Source organism: Lissotriton helveticus, chromosome 3_1 (assembly GCF_964261635.1).
Source record: "Lissotriton helveticus chromosome 3_1, aLisHel1.1, whole genome shotgun sequence".
Lineage (NCBI taxonomy): Eukaryota > Metazoa > Chordata > Amphibia > Caudata > Salamandridae > Lissotriton > Lissotriton helveticus.
This window is the reverse complement of record NC_136061.1, coordinates 1647172314-1647197311: the sequence shown is the minus strand read 5'-3', so window position 1 is coordinate 1647197311 and position 24998 is coordinate 1647172314. Positions and strand designations below refer to the sequence as shown.

The 24998-nt window shown below is 42.2% G+C and overlaps 1 protein-coding gene across 3 annotated transcripts in view; it reads right to left on the bottom strand.

Annotated features, from left to right (window-relative positions):
- Positions 1 to 24998, bottom strand: part of CFAP221 (cilia and flagella associated protein 221) — a 661487-nt gene that overhangs the window by 421348 nt on the left and 215141 nt on the right. For all 3 annotated transcript variants that reach the window (XM_078682395.1, XM_078682396.1, XM_078682398.1), the window contains exon 7: positions 20468 to 20571. In XM_078682395.1, coding sequence (XP_078538521.1) covers positions 20468 to 20571 — 104 coding nt within the window. The remainder of the gene's footprint in view (positions 1 to 20467; positions 20572 to 24998) is intronic.

Genomic DNA, 24998 nt, shown 5'->3' with positions numbered 1-24998 from the left:
GTTGAAGCCTCCTAAACCAGGAGTAATTAGGAATTAATCCTTTATTCCTAATTTTTTTGCACTTTTTCACATTTTTATAATTTTCACATCTCACGTCCCTAGGTAAGGGTGGGCCTTAGAGTGCCCATACCGCCAGGGTTTATCACACCCAGTCCTGAAGAATTGCCGGGTAAATTGACACCGTTTCGATGGCAAGAAACATGTTGACTACTCTCTAGGATCCCACCATTCAATTAAAAGTGGACTGGATCCTTTAAATCATTTTAAATTTTCTGTCTTTAGTGATCATTAATAAAATTGCTTCAGATACACTACTGACAATTTTTATAAATACCCTCATCACTCACTAATTTTTTCATTTCCACTCAACACGCCCTATATTCACCATCCAGCTCCGCAGTAATCCTGGCGTTGCAGCACACCAAAGAGACACTCGGTCTCTTTGGTGGGGCCCGATGATGAAGCATGTCATCACTAGGTGGTGAGTGAGGGCCTTCCTAAACATCCTAGTGTGGTTGTTACTGAGCTCCAAGCGTAGTTCTTCTTCCCTATTTTCTCCCAGACACTCTTCTTTTGTTTATTGATTATTGACCGGGGAACAAGAGTGTCAGATACTCTCCCTACCTCTCTCCTTGATATTTCATGTTTATGCGGTTGTCAGAAACGAATCCCTTCTTGTGAATTCGAGAAAGTTTCTAGTGACCTCTGAGCTAGCTGGCATTCATAATTAAGTCTAACATATTCAATAGAGACCTAGTCGACCTAAGTCCTACGTCTAAACTATCGTTTATGTTATTCCAATGCGCAGAGCCTATTGGGAATATAGGAACTACACTACATGGCGCCCAACCTTTGGTAAGGCGAAAATTTAACGCTAGATACTAGAGTAACTCAGTCGTGCTTTTCACACAGACCCCTTTTTCCGGTAAAAACTCCAATAGACGTCTGGAGTGGGTGGAAGGTTAATATCCGCCAAAACTTAGTAGGATGAAAATCCTATGTATTAGTTTTTGGTTTAGTCAACGTTGAAGGATACAGTGTTCCAAAATATTGTGCACCTAATCTTTGTTTCCTTGAAACTTGCTCTGCAAACTTTCTGTCAGCAAAATGACGGAAAGTGAAGAGGAAAGAGAAAGAGAAGTGTTAGCAACTCAACTATTAGCTGAGGACACAAGTCTTCAACAAAATAATCCGGATGCTATAATCATCCCAGTCAATGTAAGGAAGAGTGTAATTTACAAACTTATAAATATTGGAGTATCATCAAGAGGTGGTACAGTCATATTTGTGGTAGAGGCCCATGAATATCGACAGACAGAGGTATTCTATTCATGGATAATATTACCGGCAGGAAGCTGTGACACGCGATTTCCACTACTACAAAGCAGAGGAACCTCTAGAGGAATACGTCCCTTTCGAGGACGTTGAAATTCCACTAACTTACCAAGAGCATCAGCTCTGGTTTAATGGCGCCCTAAAACATCAAAATCACATTACCAGGCACGGTCCACTAGGTAGACCAGGAGCCACATGGCCGGTTCTAGCCAGCTATACACCACATCCGGACATTGAAGAATGTCAGACAGAGAACTTTTAGTTCAGCTAAAACAATTAAATAAAATACATAGACAATTGGTCCAATATGTCATGCGGACTTTAACAGTCCAACCAGCAATAAAAATTCCACAGCACACCCCTCTCCAGGGGAACACAAATAAAATAACACCACAGACTATACAATCAGTCATTGGCAAATTACCCGCAAAACGGGAACAAATTCCATTCTGGTTAGCTCAAACAATTACTCAAATAGAGGCAGTATTTACTGATACTACACCTCATGAAAAACACAGAATTCTGACAATCTGTCTACCAATGGGGATCGCACCACATATGGAGGACTGTGACACTTGGGGAACAGTCTTTGCTTCAATATACACAAAAACACATGGTGTTCCGTCTATGGCGGTTATACCAGACGTACTAAGACAGATTCAAAAGGAATACGGTCCAGAGCCTGCTTTAAATCTAGGTATGAAATTACTGAAAGACTTTAAGCAAGTCTCGGCTATACTACTAGCCAACATAAAAGGAGAAGCAGAATCTGTGGCGATCCGCCAAAAATTAAAAGAAACAGAAATTACAGACCAACCTTTTGAACTTGCTAGAATAATTGAAAAGTGCTATGAAGAATTAGGTAGAGATAGTTTGGGTGGGAACCCACTAAAACCACAACTAACGGAAAATCCTGAAAAAACCTTTATTAGGAATAATCTCATTACACCAAAAAGAAGTGGGAGGGTAATAAACAAACCACTCCCAGAGAAAAACAGTTTCAGTCCAGAGGAAGGTCTCCCCAATGGAGAAATAGATCTTCAGAACGGGGGGGCAGGTCTCCACAACGGGAGCCCTCTGAAAAAAGATACAACCTTAGAAATAGGGACAATTTAAGAAAACCTGACAGATATCAAGATAATGATACACGTCCCTCTCGATCTTTTTAGACTTCCTCACAGAAATCGGAAAGAAGAGGACAGTCAGAACATAAAGTAGAGTGCGTCAAGTCCAAAGACAAGGAACCTGCTCATCAAAGTAAAAAATTACAATTTCCCAAAAAGAAGGTAGCTAGTATTAAAATAAAACATGCAGAGGATTCTGAGGACACAACTCAAGAACGGAGAATGGGCCTAGACAATGCTAGACAGCGCAGCAGAAGTGACCATAGCTCGCAAGATCCTGATGAATCTTCTGGAGACAGTGGACACAAATGAATACATTCAGGTGGAAACTGCAGACACCAGAGTTAGTGTACCCCATAAATTATATGAAATAACATTACGTATAGAAGGGGATAAAACTAGGAAAATAAGAGGTCTCTTTTGGGAGAATCTATCTAAAGGCTATGATATCCTTCTAGCAGAGAAAGACTGGCCACCAGAGTTTGTCAGGGAGTGCCCACATGGCGAAGAAATGATTATGCCTGCCTTCTCAAATCACATTCCAATTCATAAAAAATACACATATTCTAGAAAATGGGCAGTGGCCCAAGCCCCTGCATTATATAAAAATCATGTAGGATGGGATGAGGATTCTCCTCACCATAAAATTCAGTTAAAAAATCAACCTACTGCACAGAGGCAGTATCCTGTTAAGCAAGAAGCTAAAAAACAAGTCAGGGAGGTCTTAGATCAACTTGAATACCAGGGGGTGATTGAAACATGCACCTCACAAATGAACAACCCTTTGTTTCCTGTCTCCAAACCAGATGATTCATATTGTCTAGTTTTGGACTACAGACACCTAAACTCTTGTTGCAAAACATTTGCAGTACAAAACTCACACAGTGCAGCACTAATGAATAACATTGTGCGCAAAAAATATAAAACGACATTAGATATTTCAAATGGTTTCTTCTGTCAAAACATTGCACCAGAAAGCAGGTATTTGACTGCTTTCTCCAGTACGGGGGCCAAGAGGTAATTTTGTCGTCTCCCCCAGGGATTCAAGAACAGCCCAGGATTATTTTCAGCCAGGATAACAGAATTACTATAAATGTATGATGATGAGGCATTATCTTATGTCGATGACATCTATCTTACAGACGATGACCTGGAGACACACTTGAAAAGAGTTAACACCATTATACTTGGGTTCGCATCTGAAGGGTACAAATTCAACTTTAAAAAATCACGAATTGCCCACCTCACTGTTCTATTTTTAGGATATGAGTTATCAAGTGAAGGCAAAAGCCTAGCAGACAACTTCTTAGAGAAGTGTGCAGTACTCCAAGCTCCAAAAACGCTGAAACACTTACAATCAATTCTAGGTTTCCTGAATTTCGGAAGAACTTACATTCTAAACTACGCAGAGAGGGTTAAACTCCTCTACGAATTGATAAAACCTGATTTCAAACCAATTAATTGGACACAGAATCACACAAATTATTTTACGATCAATACAAACAGACATGTTAACTAAAACAAAACTGCAAACACGCGCAAACGAACGCAACCTTGTAATCCGAGTCATCCCAGGAAGATGCAGATTTACTTACCTGACCTCTAATGAGGGAGAAACGGTACCAATAGCTTATAAATCACACTTGTACACACAAGCTGAAATGAAATTCAGTTCTACAGAAAACTTCTGACTGCGGTCCAAACTTCTGTAGCAAAAGAAAGAGCCCTCGCACAAGGTAAACGTATAATAATCGTTACACCGGTACCTGCCCCAGAGGCAGTAACAAGAGCAAGCATTCCGAATGCTAAAGCTTTACATCCGAGATGGATACAATGGGTTAAATCTCTTGCTGCAACAGACGTGAAACACGCATTTGATCCCAAAATGAAAAAACTAGAACATCTAGAACACAATCGAAATTCTGCCTCTCGAACTGTACACGTGTGTAATCTACACAGATGTATCTGCACAACACTACGTTGTGGATAAACAAGTTTACAATGCAGCATGCGCGATTGTTAAAGGTCGCTGGCACATAGGTAAATTCAGACCAATGGTCACTAAAACTGAATCACTCCGAAACTGTACAGCTCAGCGAGCTGAACTACGAGCTTTAAAGATGGCGCTTGAAAATGCCGATCGCGAATTCCCCACACTAATAGTGTGCGATTTGTATTATTGCGTCCAGTCTTACAATAATTTCATGCAGACCTGGATTGAAAATGGTTACAAAGATGAGACAGGTGCCACAATAAAGCATAAAAAACTATGGGAACAAGCAGTTCTTTTACAGAAAGAACTACAAAAGTCTCACGTGATACATACGCAGAGTCTTCAACGTGATGGCGTTCACGTTGCAGGGAATTCATTGGCTAACAAAGCCACAACGGCAGCTGTTCAACCGGCTTCCGTAGCTACAAAAATGCGTTCTAAAAAACAAAAAGATGGAGAAACCATGCTGGCAGTAAAAGCCTCATTAAAAGGCGATTATGCGGCATTACCTATAAATTATCCACTCAATAATACATACATAATTGATGCGAACTCCGTTCCTTTTGCTCGAATCCCTGGAGTGGGGGACAGAGTAATTCCAAACACGAACCGGGAGGGCTTACTTGATTCAAGAAGCACACATGGGAATGGGTCTGAGGCACCAAGAAATCTTGAAATCTCTAATAGATTTACAATCACAATACTGGTGGCCGGGGATGAGCGTGCAAATTTATAACTTTGCAATGGATTGTCAGGACTGCAACAGAGATCGCAGTTGTGAACAGGACCAGATACCAGCCCAGACACCTCTATTAGACAGCATTAGGCTATCTACACGCAGAAGTCCACAGGGAAAAATGCGATCCCATAAATATTAAGAAGCCACAACTGTTATAAACGATTTGCGAGTCTTTATCGGCACATACGCAATTGACATGCTACATTCTGACCAGCGTCCTGCGTTTAGCTCTCGAGCTTACAAGGAGGCCATGCCCAGCTTGGGCATTGCATTGCAGTACTCTAGTCCATTCCATCCTGAGGGAAATGCGGTAGTGGAGAGAAAAAACCGTGACATAAAGCAATCTATAACAGCGAGGGTATTAGGTCCAACGTAGTGTTAATAATCTGCCAAGACATTCTCTGGGTGGAATCACTCCGTATGAACTTTTGTTTGGTACAAGAATGATAATCGAATACCTCGATAGTCAGACTTCAGTGGTGGAACAAAAAACCTTTGATATCAAAGATCGTTTGGCTGTTTTACAGGACTTAAATGAAACAAGAAGAAGTCTAAGTAACACAAAGTTAAAGCCAACAGCCACTGAAGAAAAACCACCTGTCCCAGCAAGACCTGTCTGGATTTCAAAGATTGGGGATCTGGTCAGAGAAAAGATTGTGGTGAAGAAGGAATTTGGGCCTTCTTACAGAAAAGCAGTACCTGTCTTAGCTATCAGCGGAACAAGATCAGTAGTACTACCGCCCCTTGCTGGTAAAAAGGAGAACAGAGTTGTATCAGTCGACCTGGTAAAAACCACAATCATGTGGCCAATAATAAGTAGTAGGCCCAGTGGACTCCTAAGAAGTAGCAGAAGACCAAACCTTGCTACAATTAAAGAGGTTCAAACTGAGAGACTAATCACTTTTGATAAACCTGCAGTGAATAAAGAAGGACTATGCAACAAAGCCATGGAACTTGTGCCTCTTGAAACCCAAATTGCAACAGTTCATCATGAAACACCTGTCTACAATGATGTAGCCGCTGACTATACTAATATGACAAAAGAAGAAGCAACTACAAAGATTAGTAAGAATCCTGAAGCAATTCCAACAATTGACAGAATTGCATCTGGCTACTTCATCAATTTCGATGACTTTTCTGAAGATCCAAGTGAACATGAAGAAAAGCCAGCAAACAAAACTTTAAAAGAAAAAACAACTGAACTCTTTCATCATGGATTGAATTGTGGATTGTGTTAGGTGTACTTTTCCTCCTACTCTGGCTCATTTTGGTTTTAAGCTTGGGAAGAATGATTGATGGAAAATACAGTACAATGGACACAGCAAGTCAGAACATCAACTTGGTTCTAAAGCCTCACAGATCTTCACACATCGAAAAAAGAGAACTATCATCAGTAAACATCACAGCCATTCCTATACCTGGTGGTGTAGCATGGGATGCTACTGATTACGACATCTATGGCCCAGTTGAACTCTTGAAATATCCACACCAGTTCAAGGTTTCATTAAGTGACTTTGTATCACCTAGTACTTTCTCTGATGATTGGGACTTTGAAAATATTAATAATATGATGATTTAGAAATATCAGCAAAATTTACAGAGCATGATTATTTAGAAGGTTCATCAGATTATGAAGAAATGTATTGCTTTAATCATTATGGGCACCACTATTTGCATAAATCTGCTAATCCTAGAAATGTTTTCACTTATAATCAATGGGAACATTGTCCAACACCGCCAAAAGGCAGCTCGAAAACATTTTATGAGAAATTCCCAGGGTTTAATATCACTGATCCAGAAATGTTTTATTTTAAAATTATGAATAAGACAGGAATGAAAAACATGTTGACAAATGCTAAACTGATTTATTCTGAAAAATGTTATGAAAAATTGTCTACATTTGGTTTTGAATTTTGGAAAAACAACATAGAGACAAAAACTATCTGGGGTACAAAAGACTGGCAGGTACAAGGTTTAGAATCATTATTCAGAGCCTGCATGATCCCAGAATAAATAATGTTCCTGAATGACACCATTCAACAAACAACCTGTCTTGGCCTAGCCAAGATAAAAGACTTAAACAAACCGTCTGTACCAAAGCCCATACCTGATAGTAATAGCACTACAGATGTGGAGATAGACGTATCCCATATTTTACACCAAAATAGAACTAATCCTGATTGGAAAAAATGGTTGATCTGGCCCACAGACACTAATAACTGTCAGGATAGATTCCTGAACAACAAACAAGGGTTCAAAAAGAACAGGCCAGACCCAAGATATTCCCAGAGACAACATCCAGGGATAATAACAACATACAGTGTAGGAAAACTATGCCTCGAATGGCTACAGAAATCCACACTACCTGAAATTAAGCAACACTTGACTTTACTTAAAGAAGGTGCTGACATGCGAGATTTCTTATTGGGACCTCGCAAACAGCGTCAAAAAGGTTTAATTTACGACGGTATATATGCTGCTTACAACAAAGCTTGGAAATAAACGCAAATTGAAACTGCTGAAAAAATACGAGAAATTGATAGTATTAATTTAGAAAAAACACTGTCCGTAGTGGACAATGGGTTAATGACTCTGTCCTCCAGAATTTATTCACTGGACAGCATGGTATCATCTGTTATTGATATAATAGAACAGTCTCTATCAGATATGATGAACTTCTGGGAGATATGCTAATGTTACAACAGGGCCAGTCCCAATTACGTTCTATTGTACAGTTAGGCTGGACGTTACAAAATCTCCGTTCAGGCTACGTGCCATGACGTTTAATCAACACAACGTCATTGTTTTCTGTCTTTAACCTTACAGATAAACAAAACTCTTTGGCACAAAGAGGAGCAGACTATACGATGCTGAGCATTGAAAAACTAGAGAGATTACCATTGACTATCTCCGAAAGACCTGTCATTGAATGGATAATACATGGCACAATTACAATTCCGATAACGACTTTTCAGTTTCAATATTGCCAGAAGCACATACCAGCGGGCCTGTATGAAAGGTTGGGTAAAGGATACATCAAGTCAACCTGGAATTTACCTTACACACATAGATGTTGGAGTGGGGGGAAAAAAGAGGTATTTCTTAGTGGTAACAACTGTAAAAACTCACTGAGCGGTACACTTCTGTGTCAAGGAATTAACTGGCATGGAGCCTGCGAAGGTTTATCAAATAACCTTTCATGTCACCTGCACGGCACCCGTGCTACACAAATAGAGCCTTTTTTCAGACAACTTTCCAACGGCAGTTACGTTATGTTAAGTGACTGCAGCTGTTGTGGCATGGTGCCAAGAACGGCCTATCTCGTCAGTGTTACATCCAGGGTCACTTGCTGTATGCAAGTATTGTATCCAAACAGCAAGCCAGACAAGGAGGCAACGATATGGCCTTCTCTGAATATCTCTTCTATTCGAATTGATACTTTAAGCAGAATGAAGTCCATTCTTTTACAAACAACTGTGCCTTTAACCTCGTCTAGAGAAACGTATGATCTGCAAGTCGCAAGGACAGCAGCAGAGATACATGCATTATTATCAACAAATTGTCCCGTGCATTTCGTAGAAATGTTAAGTCAAATCTTAAACATGTCTGATACCAGTGGCATCGCACATGTATTTAAGACAATTTTTTCGGGACTGTTAGCACCCTTTGAAGCAGTCCTGAGCATCTTCCCGAATTACGTGCACTCTGTGTTCGGCGGCCTGCCTCTCATCTTGGGACTCGTAGCAGGAATCTTATTTTTGTTCCTTCTGCTCCGATATGGCAAATTCAGCCACAAACAAAACTCAGGCAACCATGGAAGAAACGATCCTGGCGATGAGATACCGAGAAAGAATAACTAAAGTACTCGGCTTAGCTCGGCTAAGAGATCTGAATACTACCTGGTTTCTTTCAATCAGACCAATCTGGCAAGATTGCATCCTACCTGTTCTACGATGCCTGCTCTGTGGAGAAGAATGTATGTTAGACATCTGTCTCACACTCCCATCAGCAGTACCTATGGATGTCGATACTTTGCTTGGTTCGGTAACGGCTCACGCAACGTGTTGTCCCCAGCGGCTACCTATTCTGATGACGGCATTCGTTGAGACCTCACCATTACGATTAGGTGGCGGTGAGGTACAAGATGAAAGCGGCACACAGGTACAACCTTCTGTGACCATTGCTGATCTAGACACCGATGACGGCAATGCATCTCACATATGCACTATTTCTACTTTTTCGGACATGGTCCAACTTTCACCTACTGTTGTAGACGAATTCTTTGCCAGCCTATCTGAGTTAATGTTCTCTCCTAACAACGAGAATAACTTTTGAAAACACGAGCACACAGCGTTCCCTGAACTCTGAATTCGGCCTTCAGTTTTGATAAACAGAACTTCAAAAAAACTATTGGAACTATTTTTTCCCTGAAAGCGAAATTCTTTTACCGTTCCCAAAATATTTACCTTTTTTGGCACATGATACTCTGCTTAAAGTAGAACTATTCTTAGAGAACAAGATTTCTATTTTTGAAACTCTAGAGACAATATTTTGACTTAGCCTCTAGCACATGTACAGTCTTGTATAAATATGTGGTGAAATGGTCTCGATCTTCTCTTCTGTATTAAGAGCCATTTCATAAATGTAAATTTCGTGATTCATTCAGATACGCCATTTCAATGTATAATATATGCATTATCTGAATGATACCACTACTTGAAAACGTACAGTATAATACTCATTTTTCGTGTATATACCATTTCAAATGCATTTTATGTATTTTGGGGTGGGATGGAAAACACATGCATAGTTATGTTTAAAATTGCTTAGTATTTAGTAATGATGGACATTATACGTGGAGTGGGTGTTGTAAACGAATCTAAGGACCCTATTTAAATATTCCCGATTTATGCCCTTATGCGGTTATATCAAATCATATCCTTATAAAGGCATAGGAATCATACCCATATTAATTTATAGCCAATGCAGTCCAAATATGGCAAGGCAACTCCCATAGACTCCTAGAAAGCACAACGTGTTCTTAAACAAACCAAGCCTCCAGCAGCCCGGGAATTCCCCCTGCTTCTGCATTGATTTGTCCTAGAACTCCTGGAGTCCTGAAAGAACTGCGAGTTCTTAGTGATGTCTTATGTCCAACCTTACGTCAAACTCGGCACCTTCCAGGTATAAATATACCAGCATCTGCCCTAGCAAAACACACGGTGGTTTGGAGCAGATCGGCTATCTACTTGCCCGACGTCCTGCTGTAGCGAGTGCCGAAGGAAGCCGACCCTCCCATTGACGCACTGAGAGAGACGCTGTCTTTTCTCCTGCCGAAAAAACCAGCTCCAGTGTTTCCCTGTCACCCCTGCGGGTTGCTGGGAGATCGAGTCCTGAGAGAGAGATACAAGACCTCCTTCATTCTGTATCCAAGGTACGGAGCTGATTAGACCCTTAGAGAATTCTTGATTTAGATTCTTGGGAGAAACTATCTTAACTCAAACTATAGCTCACTTACTCCTTCCATGCACTAGGCTTAGGTTAGGTACACCGGGGTAGGCGTATCTTAGAAGCACCAGTTGAGTATGTTTAGTCATTATTTTATCATTGTATGTATTTTATCCATTTTAAGTACCCTATGGCTTAGAAACCATACCATGCTTTTCCAGTACTATTTTCCAGTACTCCTTTTACTGTACGCATTTTACTTTATGACAAGTATTGCAATTGTAGCAATTCACTTCTCTTGCATGAGAAAGAAGACTGTTCAATAAATAACCTCTTTTATTGAAAACGCCCGTCTCTCTGTTTCTCTGCACTTCTGGTGAAACTAAGCATGCACGATTGACTGAGTGAAATAGCTATCTATTGTTTCCGCGACTCTGGAGATATACTTCTTGTTCTAGGGGAGCAAAGTAGTCATGTTTATGCGGTTGTCAGAAACGAATCCCTTCTTGTGAATTCGAGAAAGTTTCTAGTGACCTCTGAGCTAGCTGGCATTCATAATTAAGTCTAACATATTCAATAGAGACCTAGTCGACCTAAGTCCTACGTCTAAACTATCATTTATGTTATTCCAATGCGCAGAGCCTATCGGGAATATAGGAACTACACTACACAACAAAGGCACTTCACAGCAGCAGGAGAAATATTCATTCACACAACATATTCAGTTTACAGTGGCAGGAGCAAGCTTCATTCACAGAGCACAGGCACTTTGCAGCAGAACCGCAGGAGCAAGCTATATTCACACAACAGAGGCACTTCGCAGGAGCAAGCAATATTCAGACAACACAGGCACTTTGCAGCAGCTGGAGCAAGCTTCATTAACACAAAACAGGCAGTTCACAGCAACGGGAGCAAACTACATTCACACAACACAGGCACAGGACAGCAGCGGGAGCAAGCTTCATTCAAACAACACAGGCACTTCACAGCAGCAGGAGCAAGCTACATTCACACAACACAGGCGCTTCACAACAGTGGGAGCAAGCTTCATTCTCACAGCAGGCACTGCACAGCAACAGCAAAGCAAACTTCAGTTTAACAACACTGGCACAGCACAGCAGCGGGAACAAGCTTCATTAACACAAAACAGGCAGTTCACAGCAGTGGGAGCAAGCTTTAGTCACACAACACAGGCACTTCACAGCAGCAGGAGCAAGCTTCATTCACACAATAGAGGCACTGCACAGAAGGAAGCGTCAGACACACAACACAGGCACTGCACAGCAGCGGGAGCAAGCTTCAGTCACACAGCACAGGCACTTCACAGCAGCAGGAGCAAGCTTTATTCACACAGCACAGGCGTTGCACAGCAGCAAGAGCAAGCTTCATTCAAACAACACAGGCACTGCACCGAAGGAAGCTTCAGACACACAACACAGGCACTTCACAGCAGCAGGAGCAAGCTTCATTCACACAAGACAGGGGGGCGGTTTTGTTTCTAGGGCCAGTTTTTGGACTGGCAGCGTTAGTCAGAAAAAAAAATCAGAGTAGTCTGTTACTCTCTGCATGCGTCTCTCCTCGCTCCCTGCGGGGAAGAAAAAAGCAAAACTCTTGTCAATCTCCGAGTCTGGAATGGATTCTATGACTGCAATCTGCATAAATAATGGCATGCCAGCACTGTGCACCATTTAAAAGGGTGTGTCGCGCCCAGCAGATGTCTCCGCCGTGCGTCTGCGCGGTCTCTTCAGTTTGACCCTGGACCCACATAAGTTAGGGTGGTGATCATGCGCATTAGAGCGATGGCAAAAAAAGTGTGTGTGACCGGTGACTGAGGCCAGGTCAAGGAGCACTCCAGAAGTACGCCAGAGTAGAGACTGAGACGATGGCACCTGGTGAGAGAGGCACCCCATAATTTAATTATTTCTAGCCCCCTCAGGCACCCCATAATTTAATTATTTCTAGCCCCTGCCTGCCTGTCCCACTCCCTGGCCCCTGCCTGCTGCCGCCCGCCGGTGTGTTACTGCATTTTTCAGAGGCATGTTCATGGAATCTTCGTTAATTTAGGACAGCCTTCCGCTCACTGAACTACGCACGATGAGTCAAAGGCTAGGATGTGCCGTGAAGGGAAGAGAGGTTATTAAACATTAACGACCTGTGTCTAATGTTAACTGCGCAATTAGCGTCTGACACAAAAAAAGTGCATTCATGAGTTTTTGGCTCGAGGCTGCGAGTTCAGGTCTCTTAGCGTTGAGAAGGGAAAGTTATTATTAAAAGTTAATTGCCTTGGATGGAACTGTCCACTCTCTATAGGCTATAACAGAGTACATCATTTAGTTGTAGCTTAACAAATTATATTTGCAGCATCCACGGTACCTCTTTTGAAGATGGAAGAAAAATGACTTGTTTTGCATTGTAGAATTATATGTTTTGCTATAGAGTGGACACAAGGCCAGGCATAATGCATTAAACTTAGATGTGATGTGCTGTTGTGGCATTTGCTGTTTTCCTAGGCAAGGTAATTAAAGGGTTCCTGTCCCTCCAGGACCTATTTGAAGCCAGCTGACCGAAGTGCATGCCACTGTATTACTAGTTTGGAGTAAATTCGTTCTAAATTGGCATGACGTGCCTATTCTGCGTCTGAACCGCCTGGGGAGGCCCCAGCCGGTTCAGACGCCGGCTCTGAAGTACCGACGGATAGAGCGGTGCTTCACTCTACTCCTGAGCCACTGCCAGGTGGGGTGAGGTCTCCATTTCCCACGAGTTATGTGAACGACATAAACTAAAAGGGAAAAGTCAAGACCTTTTCACCTAGAGATTGCAGGTGATCTCTGTACTTGTTTTGTCACTAATTAATATATTTTTTTAGATATAGTGTTGCAGTAGCGTATAATTTATTGTAAGGTCCTGAAGAAAGCAAGGACATAGGTGTCCATCAATTGCTGAAACAAGTAGACCTAGTTCCATATCTAGACAGTATATTTTCCAGACTGCCTTAACACATTTTTTAATATTGGTGGAGCGGGTATCACCTGAATAAACCTTGTTCTGTACTCTCTCATCCAATTTTAAACACACGGTATATTTTATTATTTTTTCACTTTCACTTTTAGCACTGCACTCCACCAGTCATCTCACACTGTTCCACTTACTGATCTTGAGAAGTGGTATATCATACTACCTGTTTTCTCAATCGAAGAGATCTATTAACATCTTGATCATCTTCTTCTTGAGATCAACTCACGTGGGTAGATGGCACTGGAAGAAACCCAAATGATGAAGGGCGGTTCCGAGTGGTGACTGATGGGTATCTTTGACCATCCCCTCGAGGGTGTCATAAGATACCTTTTCCCTATAGGTCAGTTGTGAAGTTATTTGTTGTCTAGTTTCACACACACCATTAATCTATTGTTTTTCCTTTGAGACCCTCTGGTATTTTTTGTTGTTGTGTACTCGTTGGGGATATACACAGAGCTTGGTCTATAAACGTTCCCCCGGGTCCCACCCTACCGTCATGTTGTTGTTGTGCCTATTCTGCCTCACTGCAAAGATTTATTCCATCACACCCATCTCGTCTGTAAGGAAATGTAAATGCAGGGTGATCAAAATGTTTTTAGAAAAGAGGAAAGTGAAACAGTTTGTGGAGCAAATTAACTTTTTGCATCTGCCATTGGAAAATAAACTTAATTCCTTTAAGGTCAGAAAACGAAAACATGTGAAATGGTCAATATCTTACACACCAAACATATCTTCTAAGTAGAAAATTATGCATGCAGAACGCATTGTAACTATAACCGCCTGATCGACAAATTGCCCCTCATAGAAGCACAATGCTTCAAGTATGTGCTTTCATTTATAAATTCATTGTACTCTGGGGGTTGTAGTCTTTGCTTGAATTGACTCACCTCATCTAATAACAATGGTCTATGAAATCTCCTCTCTGCGTACATGGAGTGATCTGGAATCCCTGCTGGGTTACTATTAAAGAGATACAGACACTGAATAGCAGTGCAACTTGAACAAGCTTACACCAGGTACACCAGGGATCGAATGGGCACGGCGAGGTTTGTTGCTTACAGGTGATAATTCCACAGTGATTGAGCCATGGAAGGGCATGGAGACCGAAGCATTCATTTTCCCTGTAGAAGTGCGTTCATCATTGACTATAGAAAGAGTGAATGGATGTTGAAAATCCACTCTTTTCTCCACCTTGAATTCCATTTTCCATCAGCCCTTCACCAATGTTGAATACATCCATTGAGCTGTCCATTCATGTTTCCATCCATGGTATCGCTCTTTCTGTTCCTTCATACCATCCATGGGTGCCTGTATGTGGGCCATTATTAGTGCTTTATGTGAGAGTGTACCTTCATATGTTCTATCTAAGGATGTTGTGTTGCCACTATATTTTGTTCTCTCTGTATGCATAGGTACATCCATGCCTGTTAGCATGTGTGCAAAAATTCCTCTATACTTGTTGGCTTGGCCTCCGTGCATGGGTGCATGGTTTGTGTCTGATTATGCGTGTACGTACATGTACTGTTTGTGGTAATAAGTACCCATACATCATGAAGGGAGGTCTTCTTGATTATCTTTTGGCTTCTGTGTGTGGTTGAGCTCCTGTATGTTTGCCTCTGCACATAGGTACTTTTCTGTTGATTGGTCTTTTTTCACTGGTATACATATGTACTTCTATGCTTGTGTGTGCAGGTGCCTGTCTGACTGTGTGAAGAGGCATCTCTAGTGATCATCTGCATGTGTGCATAAGTGCCTGTAGATGTGTGATCACCACCACCAACCCCCTCTCCGTTTGTTCAACTTTCAATCCATGTATGCTTTTATTTTGTGTTTGTGATTAGATGCACATTGTATGTTGCAATGTGTCTCTGTATGTGTGTTTTTCTGTCAGTAAGAGTATGTCTTTGTAGGTGTGTGCACGGGTTTATTTTTTTGTCTGCTTGTTGATCTGCATGCACAAATGCCTGTGTGCCCATTTATCAAGGTATGCTTGCTAAGCTGTGTGTGCTGGTGCGGCTATGTCTAAATCGATGTGCTCAGTGCTCGAGCACCTCATATGATGTCTTTGATCGTTGCCCCTCAAACCTAGAATGTGTGACATTTTTGGTATGATGACTTGTAGCCCTCCACTCAGTACTGCCTAAAAAGTTGGTAATTGAAGTATTGACAAAGTTGATTTTGCAACTCATCCGTTGAGGAAAACAGCAGGCAACAGGTGTTCCACACTGGCATTTATCACAGAGCTTTCGCCAGGTTGTGAAGGAGCAATCACAAGACATTTGTAGGCATAAACGATTCTTTCTGCATAACAACCTTCACCATCACCCATTAGCAACAACCTTCTAAGTGAAAATAGGGAAACCCCTCAGTTATATCACCAAATAGAAATGTGAAAATGATAAATTAACAGTGGAGTTATACAAGAGTGCAATGTGCACATTTTATCAGTAGTGATAGAAACAAAATAAGACTGCACTTCCGTGTTCATGAACCAACTGTCCAGGGGTGAGGTTGTGAGTGTGATGCTGTTGTAAATAACTGGGGCGAAGGTTAGGGTCTGCCTAAGGGGCTTGTGCTGAGAAATATATTTTAAGCAGACAAATTGACGCTGGCTCAGTTTGTGTTGTGGCCTATATTTTTTTAAATAGTCCGGATTTCAGTCCGGATTTATTTCACAAGAAAGCTCCTTTCTAAGAAAGGAGTTTGCGCTGGTAAAATGCGCACTTGTGTGTTCAGTGCGGGGTGGTAGCGCTGCCTCCTGCTAGGGCCTGCTCTTTTGCTGTGAGGAAACAGAAACAGCCCCAATCAGTTCTGCTTGGCTAGGGAGTTGGCACTTGGCAGCCATGTGCCAAACAACACTCTCCTTGGTTGGTGTAAACAGACACACACAAACAGGGAGGCGGCGTGGCTACATGGATGGTTGACAACAAGAGGTAGGGACATGCCTGGTTTTGCGGCTAGTTGACGTTTCCTGTAGTTGGCTTATGTGGGCGCCAGAGAGAGCCCATCCAACTGCCCTCAATTCCCCCAAAATACAACTTACCTACAAGCATTCGCATAGCCAATAGGTCTCGCTTTTGGGACCTTATAAGTATTTAGTTACACAGCACAATATCCTTGGTGGAACAACATTAACTGTTGCGTGGCTAAACACTTATAAGGTCCCAAAGGAGAGACCTATTGGCTATGCCAATGCTTGTTTTATATAGTGCTTCCTTACCACACTTTTCAATTTCTTAGTGTTTTCAATAGCAAATATTGCTTAACTCTGTTCGCTGTTATTAAGTTTACAAATCTTGGAACCATGGGATGCTTAGTTAGTCTTCGTTGACTTACATGCCTGCATTGCCTGAATCAAAGTTCAAATGCGGGGAGGACCTGGGTGGAAAGAGTGAGTCCCTTCACTAATTTTAGAGAGCGGACACTGCCCCCCTCAGGTTGAGTTGGAAATGTCATTCTTTTTTATAAGAAACTGGAACTCGTGGTGTCCCCTTATTGGTACCCAATCTCTACAACTGGTATATTATAGCCAGGGCCAATGGAATTATACGTAGGAGAGGACCAACTTATGCAGTAGGTTGACTAAATTATGTGGCAGCAAAAGGCAAATAATCCTGCGCATGTTGTGTTAGCATAAGCATAATATTTTTGCTTTTTATCACATGTAAACACTTTTTTCAAATGTTGTACCTTAATATTATCAGTATTACCAGTTTAATACTCTAAATACAGAAATAAGGAATATAAAGGGGACCAGTCAAACTTTAGGAAGGACCCTCCACTGTGCTGCAATGCATTTCTGCATTTTTAGTAACTTTAGTTCCGTGGGAACTTAATTTATTTGATGTTGTTAAAATCTGCAGTTCATGGGTCATTTGTGAAATGCAGCAAGTCCATAATTAACACGCAAAACGCAGCAGCCTCAAAATCGCAGGATTCCCCAGTGTCTTTAAGGTCATCATCTACTATTTGCTGTGCTTTGAAAGTTGATACAATTGAATATGTAATGAAAAACGTGCTGTAATATTCACCATTTTGGTCTGTCGTTTTCCAAAATTTTCTTGGGGTGAGAACCCCCCCAAACTCCCCTAGTAGTGGTAGGGCTCGCTCGCTGCGCTCGCTCGCTATGCGCCAGATGGGGGCTGGTCTGGCAAAATTTGCCAGGGCTGCTTTCAGTTCCCAGCCTGGCCCAGATGAGGGCCTTCTCATTTCACCAGGCTCATGCTAGATGTCACCTTCTCCCCACCTGGAAAGGCCTTTGCAACTAGCAACTCCCTAGTAATCCGAAGCAGCCAAAAGTAAAAACACATATAGATAGTGAAAGAAACTAGACCTACCACCATTGAATGTCTAAATCATAAAATCCCCAAAAAGCAAGTGACTGCTGGATGTATTTGCCTCTGCAACTTGCTTCCTGCTAGGTTGGACACACCAATACAATTGAAGACCTGAAGCAAGCCCAACCTCAAGAAAACGGTGACATGGAATGTGACAAGATCAGGAAAATGATTAAAAAAAAGGGGCTATGCATCAAATAACAGAGATGTGGAAATCTTGTTCCATGCCCCAAAGGAGACTACAGTGGTCACAATGTTGAGAGTGAGAGAGTGGTCCCAATCAGAGCCCTCAAAGGGACTGGACTTGCTGGATTAGTCTCCACGGCAAGGTGAAGCAGATAAGGAATGGGAATACCTTAATAGTATGCAAAGTGTGCCTGCACATAGGGATAGGAGAGTTCCTAATCTGGAGCATCAAAACCCCCATAATAAAATGGCAGTGTCCATGTTTCCTATTCTGGATTGTTTGCCCGACCATGCCAGCCTGATTAGCTGTAAACAGATATGGAGAAAAAATAATTTGGTGAGTGCCAATGAGTTGTTTATGAACAGATAGAGCAATTTAGGAAGCATTACCATCCTAGTGAATCCTTTGTGGATAGCTAGTAAGAGAGGTAGAGATATCCATTGATTTATCTGCTCGGCTATCTTATGGACCATTACTATATCATTTTCTTTAATGACAATATCCAAGAGAGGAAGAGATATCCATTGATTTATCTGCTCGGCTATCCTATGGACCATTACTATATCATTTTCTTTAATGACAATATCCATGTCACGGTGTATCCAAACGCCCAGGTATTTAAGCAAGTCAGTACACCAGTATAAAGGCAAATCCAACACAAATCTAACTGCTCCCTCCATGAGTGGGAAATCTGTTACTTACTCCAGTTTATATTAATTCCAGACATAGCCCCTACCTGAGTTACTCTCAAAGGATCTAACTTAGACAAAACCTAGGGTTCCTGACCGATAGAGTCATATTGTCTGCATACAAAGATATTAATATGTGCCAACTCTAGTATCGGATGGTGTGGTCCGAATAGTGCTGCCTCAGTCAATCAGCAAGTGGCTCCAAAGTGAGCTCAAAATATATTGGGCATAGTGGACTCCTGTGTTGTGTCTCTTGAGATGCCAATTGGGGGAGGGGGGAAAAGGGGGCAACAAACTTCCATTCACTCAAACTCTTGCAGCAGGGAAGATGAACATGTTTTAATCCAATCTATGAGCGTGTGAGGCAAACCCATTCTAAGCCATATAGTTAAAAGGCACTCTCATTCCAAGGAGCCAGAGGCATGAGAAGTACCTAAAAATACAGTGACCACATCCAAATCTGGGTGTAACTCATTCATAAGGGCAAAGAGTGTACGCAAGTTGTGGGCTGTTGACTGGCCTGGGACGAATCAGACAGATGTAGCCGTACCAAATCCCACAGCAATAAGTTCAGCCAATTGGCGATTAACTTTACCTGTATCTTGGTCTCACAGCTGACTAAGGACAACAGTCAGTAAGATTTGCAATGTTGTTCAGGTTTCCCAGATTTGTGCGACATTACAATTATTGCTTTGTGCAGTGTAGCTGGACGCATGCGCTTCTTGTGTGTCTCTTTGAATAATTCAAGTAAGTGGGCTGCCAATAGCCCTACCTAAGATTTTTATAACTGAGCGGGTAGCCCATCTGAGCCTGGGGTTTTTATGTGGAAGGTCTGTGGATTACCTTCTTTATTTAGTTATTTAGTCTAAAGTAAATGACTGCTAGAGGAACTAGCGTTTTCCATCTCCAAGCCACTCTATTGCCGTGTCATCGAAGTATTCTGCTATGTGGGCCTTAAGCTGGTATCCCCTAGGAGTGTATAACTTAGATCTAGAGACTGCAGGATCTTGGAGGTGTCTTGACAGCATGTTCCCTCCTCATCCTCTATGTCTGTGACATTAATGGCTGTCCATGGGAGTTTTACGGATGTTGTTGAAGAATACATCTAATTTAACAGTGGCAAAAAAGAATGGTTACAAACGTTTCTTTACCTATTAATGGGATGGGCGAAGGAGACCAATTGGGTACATGACACCCATTTAAAATGAGTTTATTTTTCTTATATTATACAAATACTTGAAAGAGACATTACTGCATGAAACAATCAAATAAATCTTTATTCGGATAAAATATCCACAAAAGAATAACACATAAAATTTACAAATGAAACAATCAAATCTCTCTAAAGGATTTATTATCTAGAGAGAATCTGGAATCAATAGTGTCAAATCATTAGCGGGGGGAGGCTTTGGCAAAGGTACTAACAGAACAGTATTTGACTTTTCCATTCCAGCCTTGAAACCTGCAAACAGCATTAAATGATGCATGTAGCACAATAAACCTTAAGACAAAGAGATAGATCACAAGTAACAAAATAGAACTTTAAAATAATAGCTAGGAAGAAATTAAAAATGTTTCATAGAAGCAAGAGCCACTGTACCTGAAGTTGGTTCAACAGTAAAGGCTTGATGAGGTTGAATAAAAGTGATGCAGAATTCAAAATCTATTGGACAGCTGCACTGTAAAGGGATGACATATTTCTTACTGAGGAAAGCAAAAAGAAAAAAAGCACAAATTCTTTACTCCATACTACTGTTTAAAAATAGAATTACATACAGTTGTAAAAAAAATAGCTGTATCCAGCAGGCTGGGCTATGCTAATAGGCAGCATCTGCAACAAGGGGGAAAAGTGGTGGACACTGCTGCTAATGCGCATGATGGTTTGGCCACCCGTCTTAGGATGTCCAACCGTCATGTGCACTTAGATCTCTCCAACCAGGACTCTGCTGCACAGCCGGGTGGAGGACAATCAGAGGCCCCCGGGCTCTAACAAAGCATTAAACCAGCTCACTCAGCCCAATCACGGCCCTGCTCTCATGCATTATCAGCATGCCAACAACACCATGATTGGCATAGAGGACTGGAAGTCTTGCATGGACTGCCGGGAATTGAGAGGAGAAGTGCAGAAGAGCACTGAGGCGGCGGCTGGCAGGTAATTCCTTTTTATTTATTTATTTATTTTTATTCACCCCCGTGCTGCCCCACGCTTCCTCCTGCGCTACCCAACACTTTTATGTCACAGCACCTGCCACTGATGAATTGTGCTAACAAAACTGCAAATAAGGGGAAATTAATAAAAAAGATACAAAGTATAGACAGAGTGTAATGTGTGACATTGAGTTCAGTGAATTTACAGAAGAAATATGTATGGCCCCCTACTTGAAACCAGATGCATTCAGTAATACTGAAGAATGCACGTTATTATGGACTGTGTGCTGTGCTAATGCAAAAAAACGCTTGGCTTGGAGGTCACAATTGCTTAAGCGTCAAAAGCGCTTGGACCAGCAAAGGCCAAATAAACTGTAATTGAGAAGGAAGCATTAGTGTGTTTGGTTAGGTATAAATGACTTTAGGCAGTATGCATTGGGTACCATGTTTATGGCAAGAACAGATCACAGGCCTCTTGTGGATCTTTTTACCACCAAGGCCCCAGATAAAGGGATTCCCCGCGTTGCTAAGAAGCACAACTTGGTGATGGAGCATGTACCAGGGGGTTAAAATATTACTGTGACTCAGTTAATCTCAGTTACCCCTAGTTAAGGACAAGTGGGGTGAATTGAAGAAGGGATGCATAGTGGCTGAAATGAGTGTGATAAACTGAAGTGTGTCTGTTGAGAAGAGTAGGCACAGTCTTTTTTGGCTGATAAATGTTTGGGCAAGGTCATTGCAATTGTTTGTGGTACAGAGTGGCAGTGAAGAAGAGCAGAGCTACGAGAATGTTGGTAAGGAACTGACGTGACAAGATAGCATTTTTTCAGGCGAGAGTTGGTGGCGGTGCCGAAGGGGCTGAGGGAAAGGATATTGGACATGTGCATGAGGGCCACATAGGCATGAGTGCGATGAATGGTTAGGGCTGACATTAGAGGGCCACGTCTAGACAACTACTTTGAGACAATGCTGAGACAGTGTATTAGATGTGCCTAGAATGACAAGACTCGGAAGACCCCTACTTATCCTTCTTAAGATGTTGAAAGGCCGAGAGGTAGAAAATAATAGCCATGCATATAACTGGTCCTTAACTTAACAAGGGACAGGAGCAATGACTGCATTGGTTGCAATTGATTATTTTTCATGTTGCCCTGAGACCAAATTTTTTGTTACTTGTAAAGACAAGGGTTGTCATAGAATTCTTGGAAGAAAAATTTGAGAGAGGGAGTTTCAATGGAAATTGTTACTGATAATGGAGTGCAGGTGGCATCACAAACAAGACTTAAAGATTTAGGAAGAGACTGAGGTGCATCATTCGAAACGTTTGATCTATTATTCCCAAAAGTGGTGGTTTGGTTGAGCGTTGGAATAGAGGGGAGTAAGTTGGCATTGAGTGGGAGAAAAAAAAATGAAGGACAACAGTAAGGGCATTGCAGGGGGCCACCCCACATAAGGGGCGTGGCCCCGTTAGTGGCAGCCAAAGGGCCGCATAGGTAAGGGGGTCCCTTCCGGGTCGTGCGACCCGGAAGGGATATCGGTAGTAAACAGGAAGTGCGTCAGGGAAAAGGGTCAGAGTGACCCGGAAGCAGTTTGGGAGGGCGAGGCTTGAAAAGCCAGCGCCTCAGTTTACGCCCCCTCTTTGTCCACTTCGCCTCCCAAGAGTCGGACGTCGCATAGGAAGTCCTGGTGGAACCGTGTCGCGGCAGCCGGGGCGCGTGGAAAGTCATCCGACTTCAGGCGCCGGTGAGTGGGCCTCGCAGTGCGATAGTGTGTGGAAGGTGTAGGTGTGATCCGTGCATGAGTTGAAGGTGCGCGAGTTGAAGGTGTATGTGTGATCCGTGCGTAGAGCGTGGGGATGGTCGGGGCGAGCGAGTGTACGTGATTGTGACCAGCATAGTGTGTGGGACGGTTGAGGCGAGCGAGCTTAGAGATGCGGGAAAATGTTCACCGCGGGTGAGAGTTTGCCTGAATCGGGTCCGGGTATGATTGTGAGCGCCTCGAGTGCATGATCGCGGGGCGATAACCTTCAGTTTACATCCTCTGCCGGCCTGACGGCTGCGCCTGTCGCCCGCTGCCCGGGATAACTGGCAGAGTAAATGCATTCCGCCGGCGCGAGGCTGTATATTTATGCCGTGAACCCAAGGGCCTTAGATTAGTTGGTATAGTACGTTAGATCAGCGCCGTTAATTTGCCTTTCAGGCTGCAGCGCCTAGCAGTTTACATCAGCACTATATAAAACCTCGCCTCAGCAGCAGCTTCGCGACAGCAACCGATGGAATCTTTCATTATACTAATTTTATAAAGGGCAAAAATTACCTTGCAGTTTATCAATGAGGGCATGTTTTACTGGATGCTCCTGTTCGTTGGGAACTTTCCCTGCCTGGCCCGCATGCTGCTTGGCGCGCTGGGAAGCACAACCCTAAGAGTAGGGATATCTTCAGTTCAGGAAACGGAGAAAGAGAGGCATCCTAGTAGCCATCGTCATTAGTTCATAGCACATGTTAGCAACAAAGCATCTATCACAGAACATATTTGCTGATTTATATTTAACTCCAACAATGCATGTACATAATCGGAGTGCTCAGTGTTTGCTGTAATTGTTAATGGAAATAAGGATCTTGACGCCAGGTAACAAATGGGTGGCTAATCAGGAAGGGTTTTCTTTTGTCATTAAAAAGAAGGTCTAACACTTTTCTATTCTATTAAGTGCAGAATGCCGCCGAAACGGCCAACGAAGGGCAAGGGGGCCATGGCCAAAAGAGATGACTCAGGAACAACAAATAACTGTGGGTCTAAAAAGTGAGCTCAAAACATGCTACGTGTTGCTGGCTATGTGTCTGCTACTACTGAAACGATAGAGGACAGACTGGACAGTAAACCACTGTGAAAAATGTCCATCAGTTACGCAATTTTGGGCACCCAGTACATCATTTGGTCTACTCCACAGTAGTTTCACCACCACTCTATCTCCATAGATGTATATTGGGGATACAGAGTGATGGGTGGATGTCTGGTAGATTGAGTTTATTCGTAACTGTGAGCAGTGCACAAAAAATGAGTGTGATGAAAATTATAAGTGTAAAATTGGATGGTGCATACAATTATTACTTTATTCTGGAGTCATGCACCTCCAAAGTTAAAAACAATAGTGCAAAGAAGTCAGGTGGTTCAAGCAAATACCTTCTGACTGGGCTATCTGGTCGACATGTTTCTGCGGTTACTGGTCAATCTTTATACCCTCCGCTTCCTCAGGACCCATAAACTTAATTGCTACTGCTAAATTAGTGAATGTGAAAAACAGGACATTTGTGAATGAAAAAAGTGTCACCTGTACACTTCCATATTTCTCCTGTGAGTGTCCGTTTATGCCAAAAGCCAGCGAATCCACATGTAATGAAAACACAAACAATCATAGCACTTACGTTAGTTCATGCTATACAAAACATTATTATACAAATTATTCTAATACTGCATCTGGGTCAAATGACCCTAGTGTGTATAACCTTGTCAGCGTAATCCAAGTCTCACCTTAATTTTTAAGGGAAAAGGCCTCACCTCACCTGGCAAACAGCTCAGGAAAATGAAGCACCGCTCTAAAGTGCAGAGAAATATATACAAAAGTCAGTGTAAAAAGACAGTGCCTGGCAAACGCAGAGTCACCACCTAAAGGATGCCAGACAGCACCCAGTAGGGGTCAGTTGTCTTATCATTGTTCGTAAATAAGGCATATTTTCCAGCATACTTTAAGCATATTTTTAAGCATACTTTAAGCATTCGGGATAAATTGCCATCACGTGTCTATCGTTATTACCTTTAGGAGCAAACCCATAGAGGTTAATCGTCTTATCAGTAATCTCAATTCTGGCACATGTAAAAGCCTGGGGCATTCAAGAAATTAACACCACGTAGTGCTTATATAACAGAAGGTGGTGATATTGCCGAAAAACACTAAGCGTCTTCAAGCATTGAACGTCTCTAGTCAT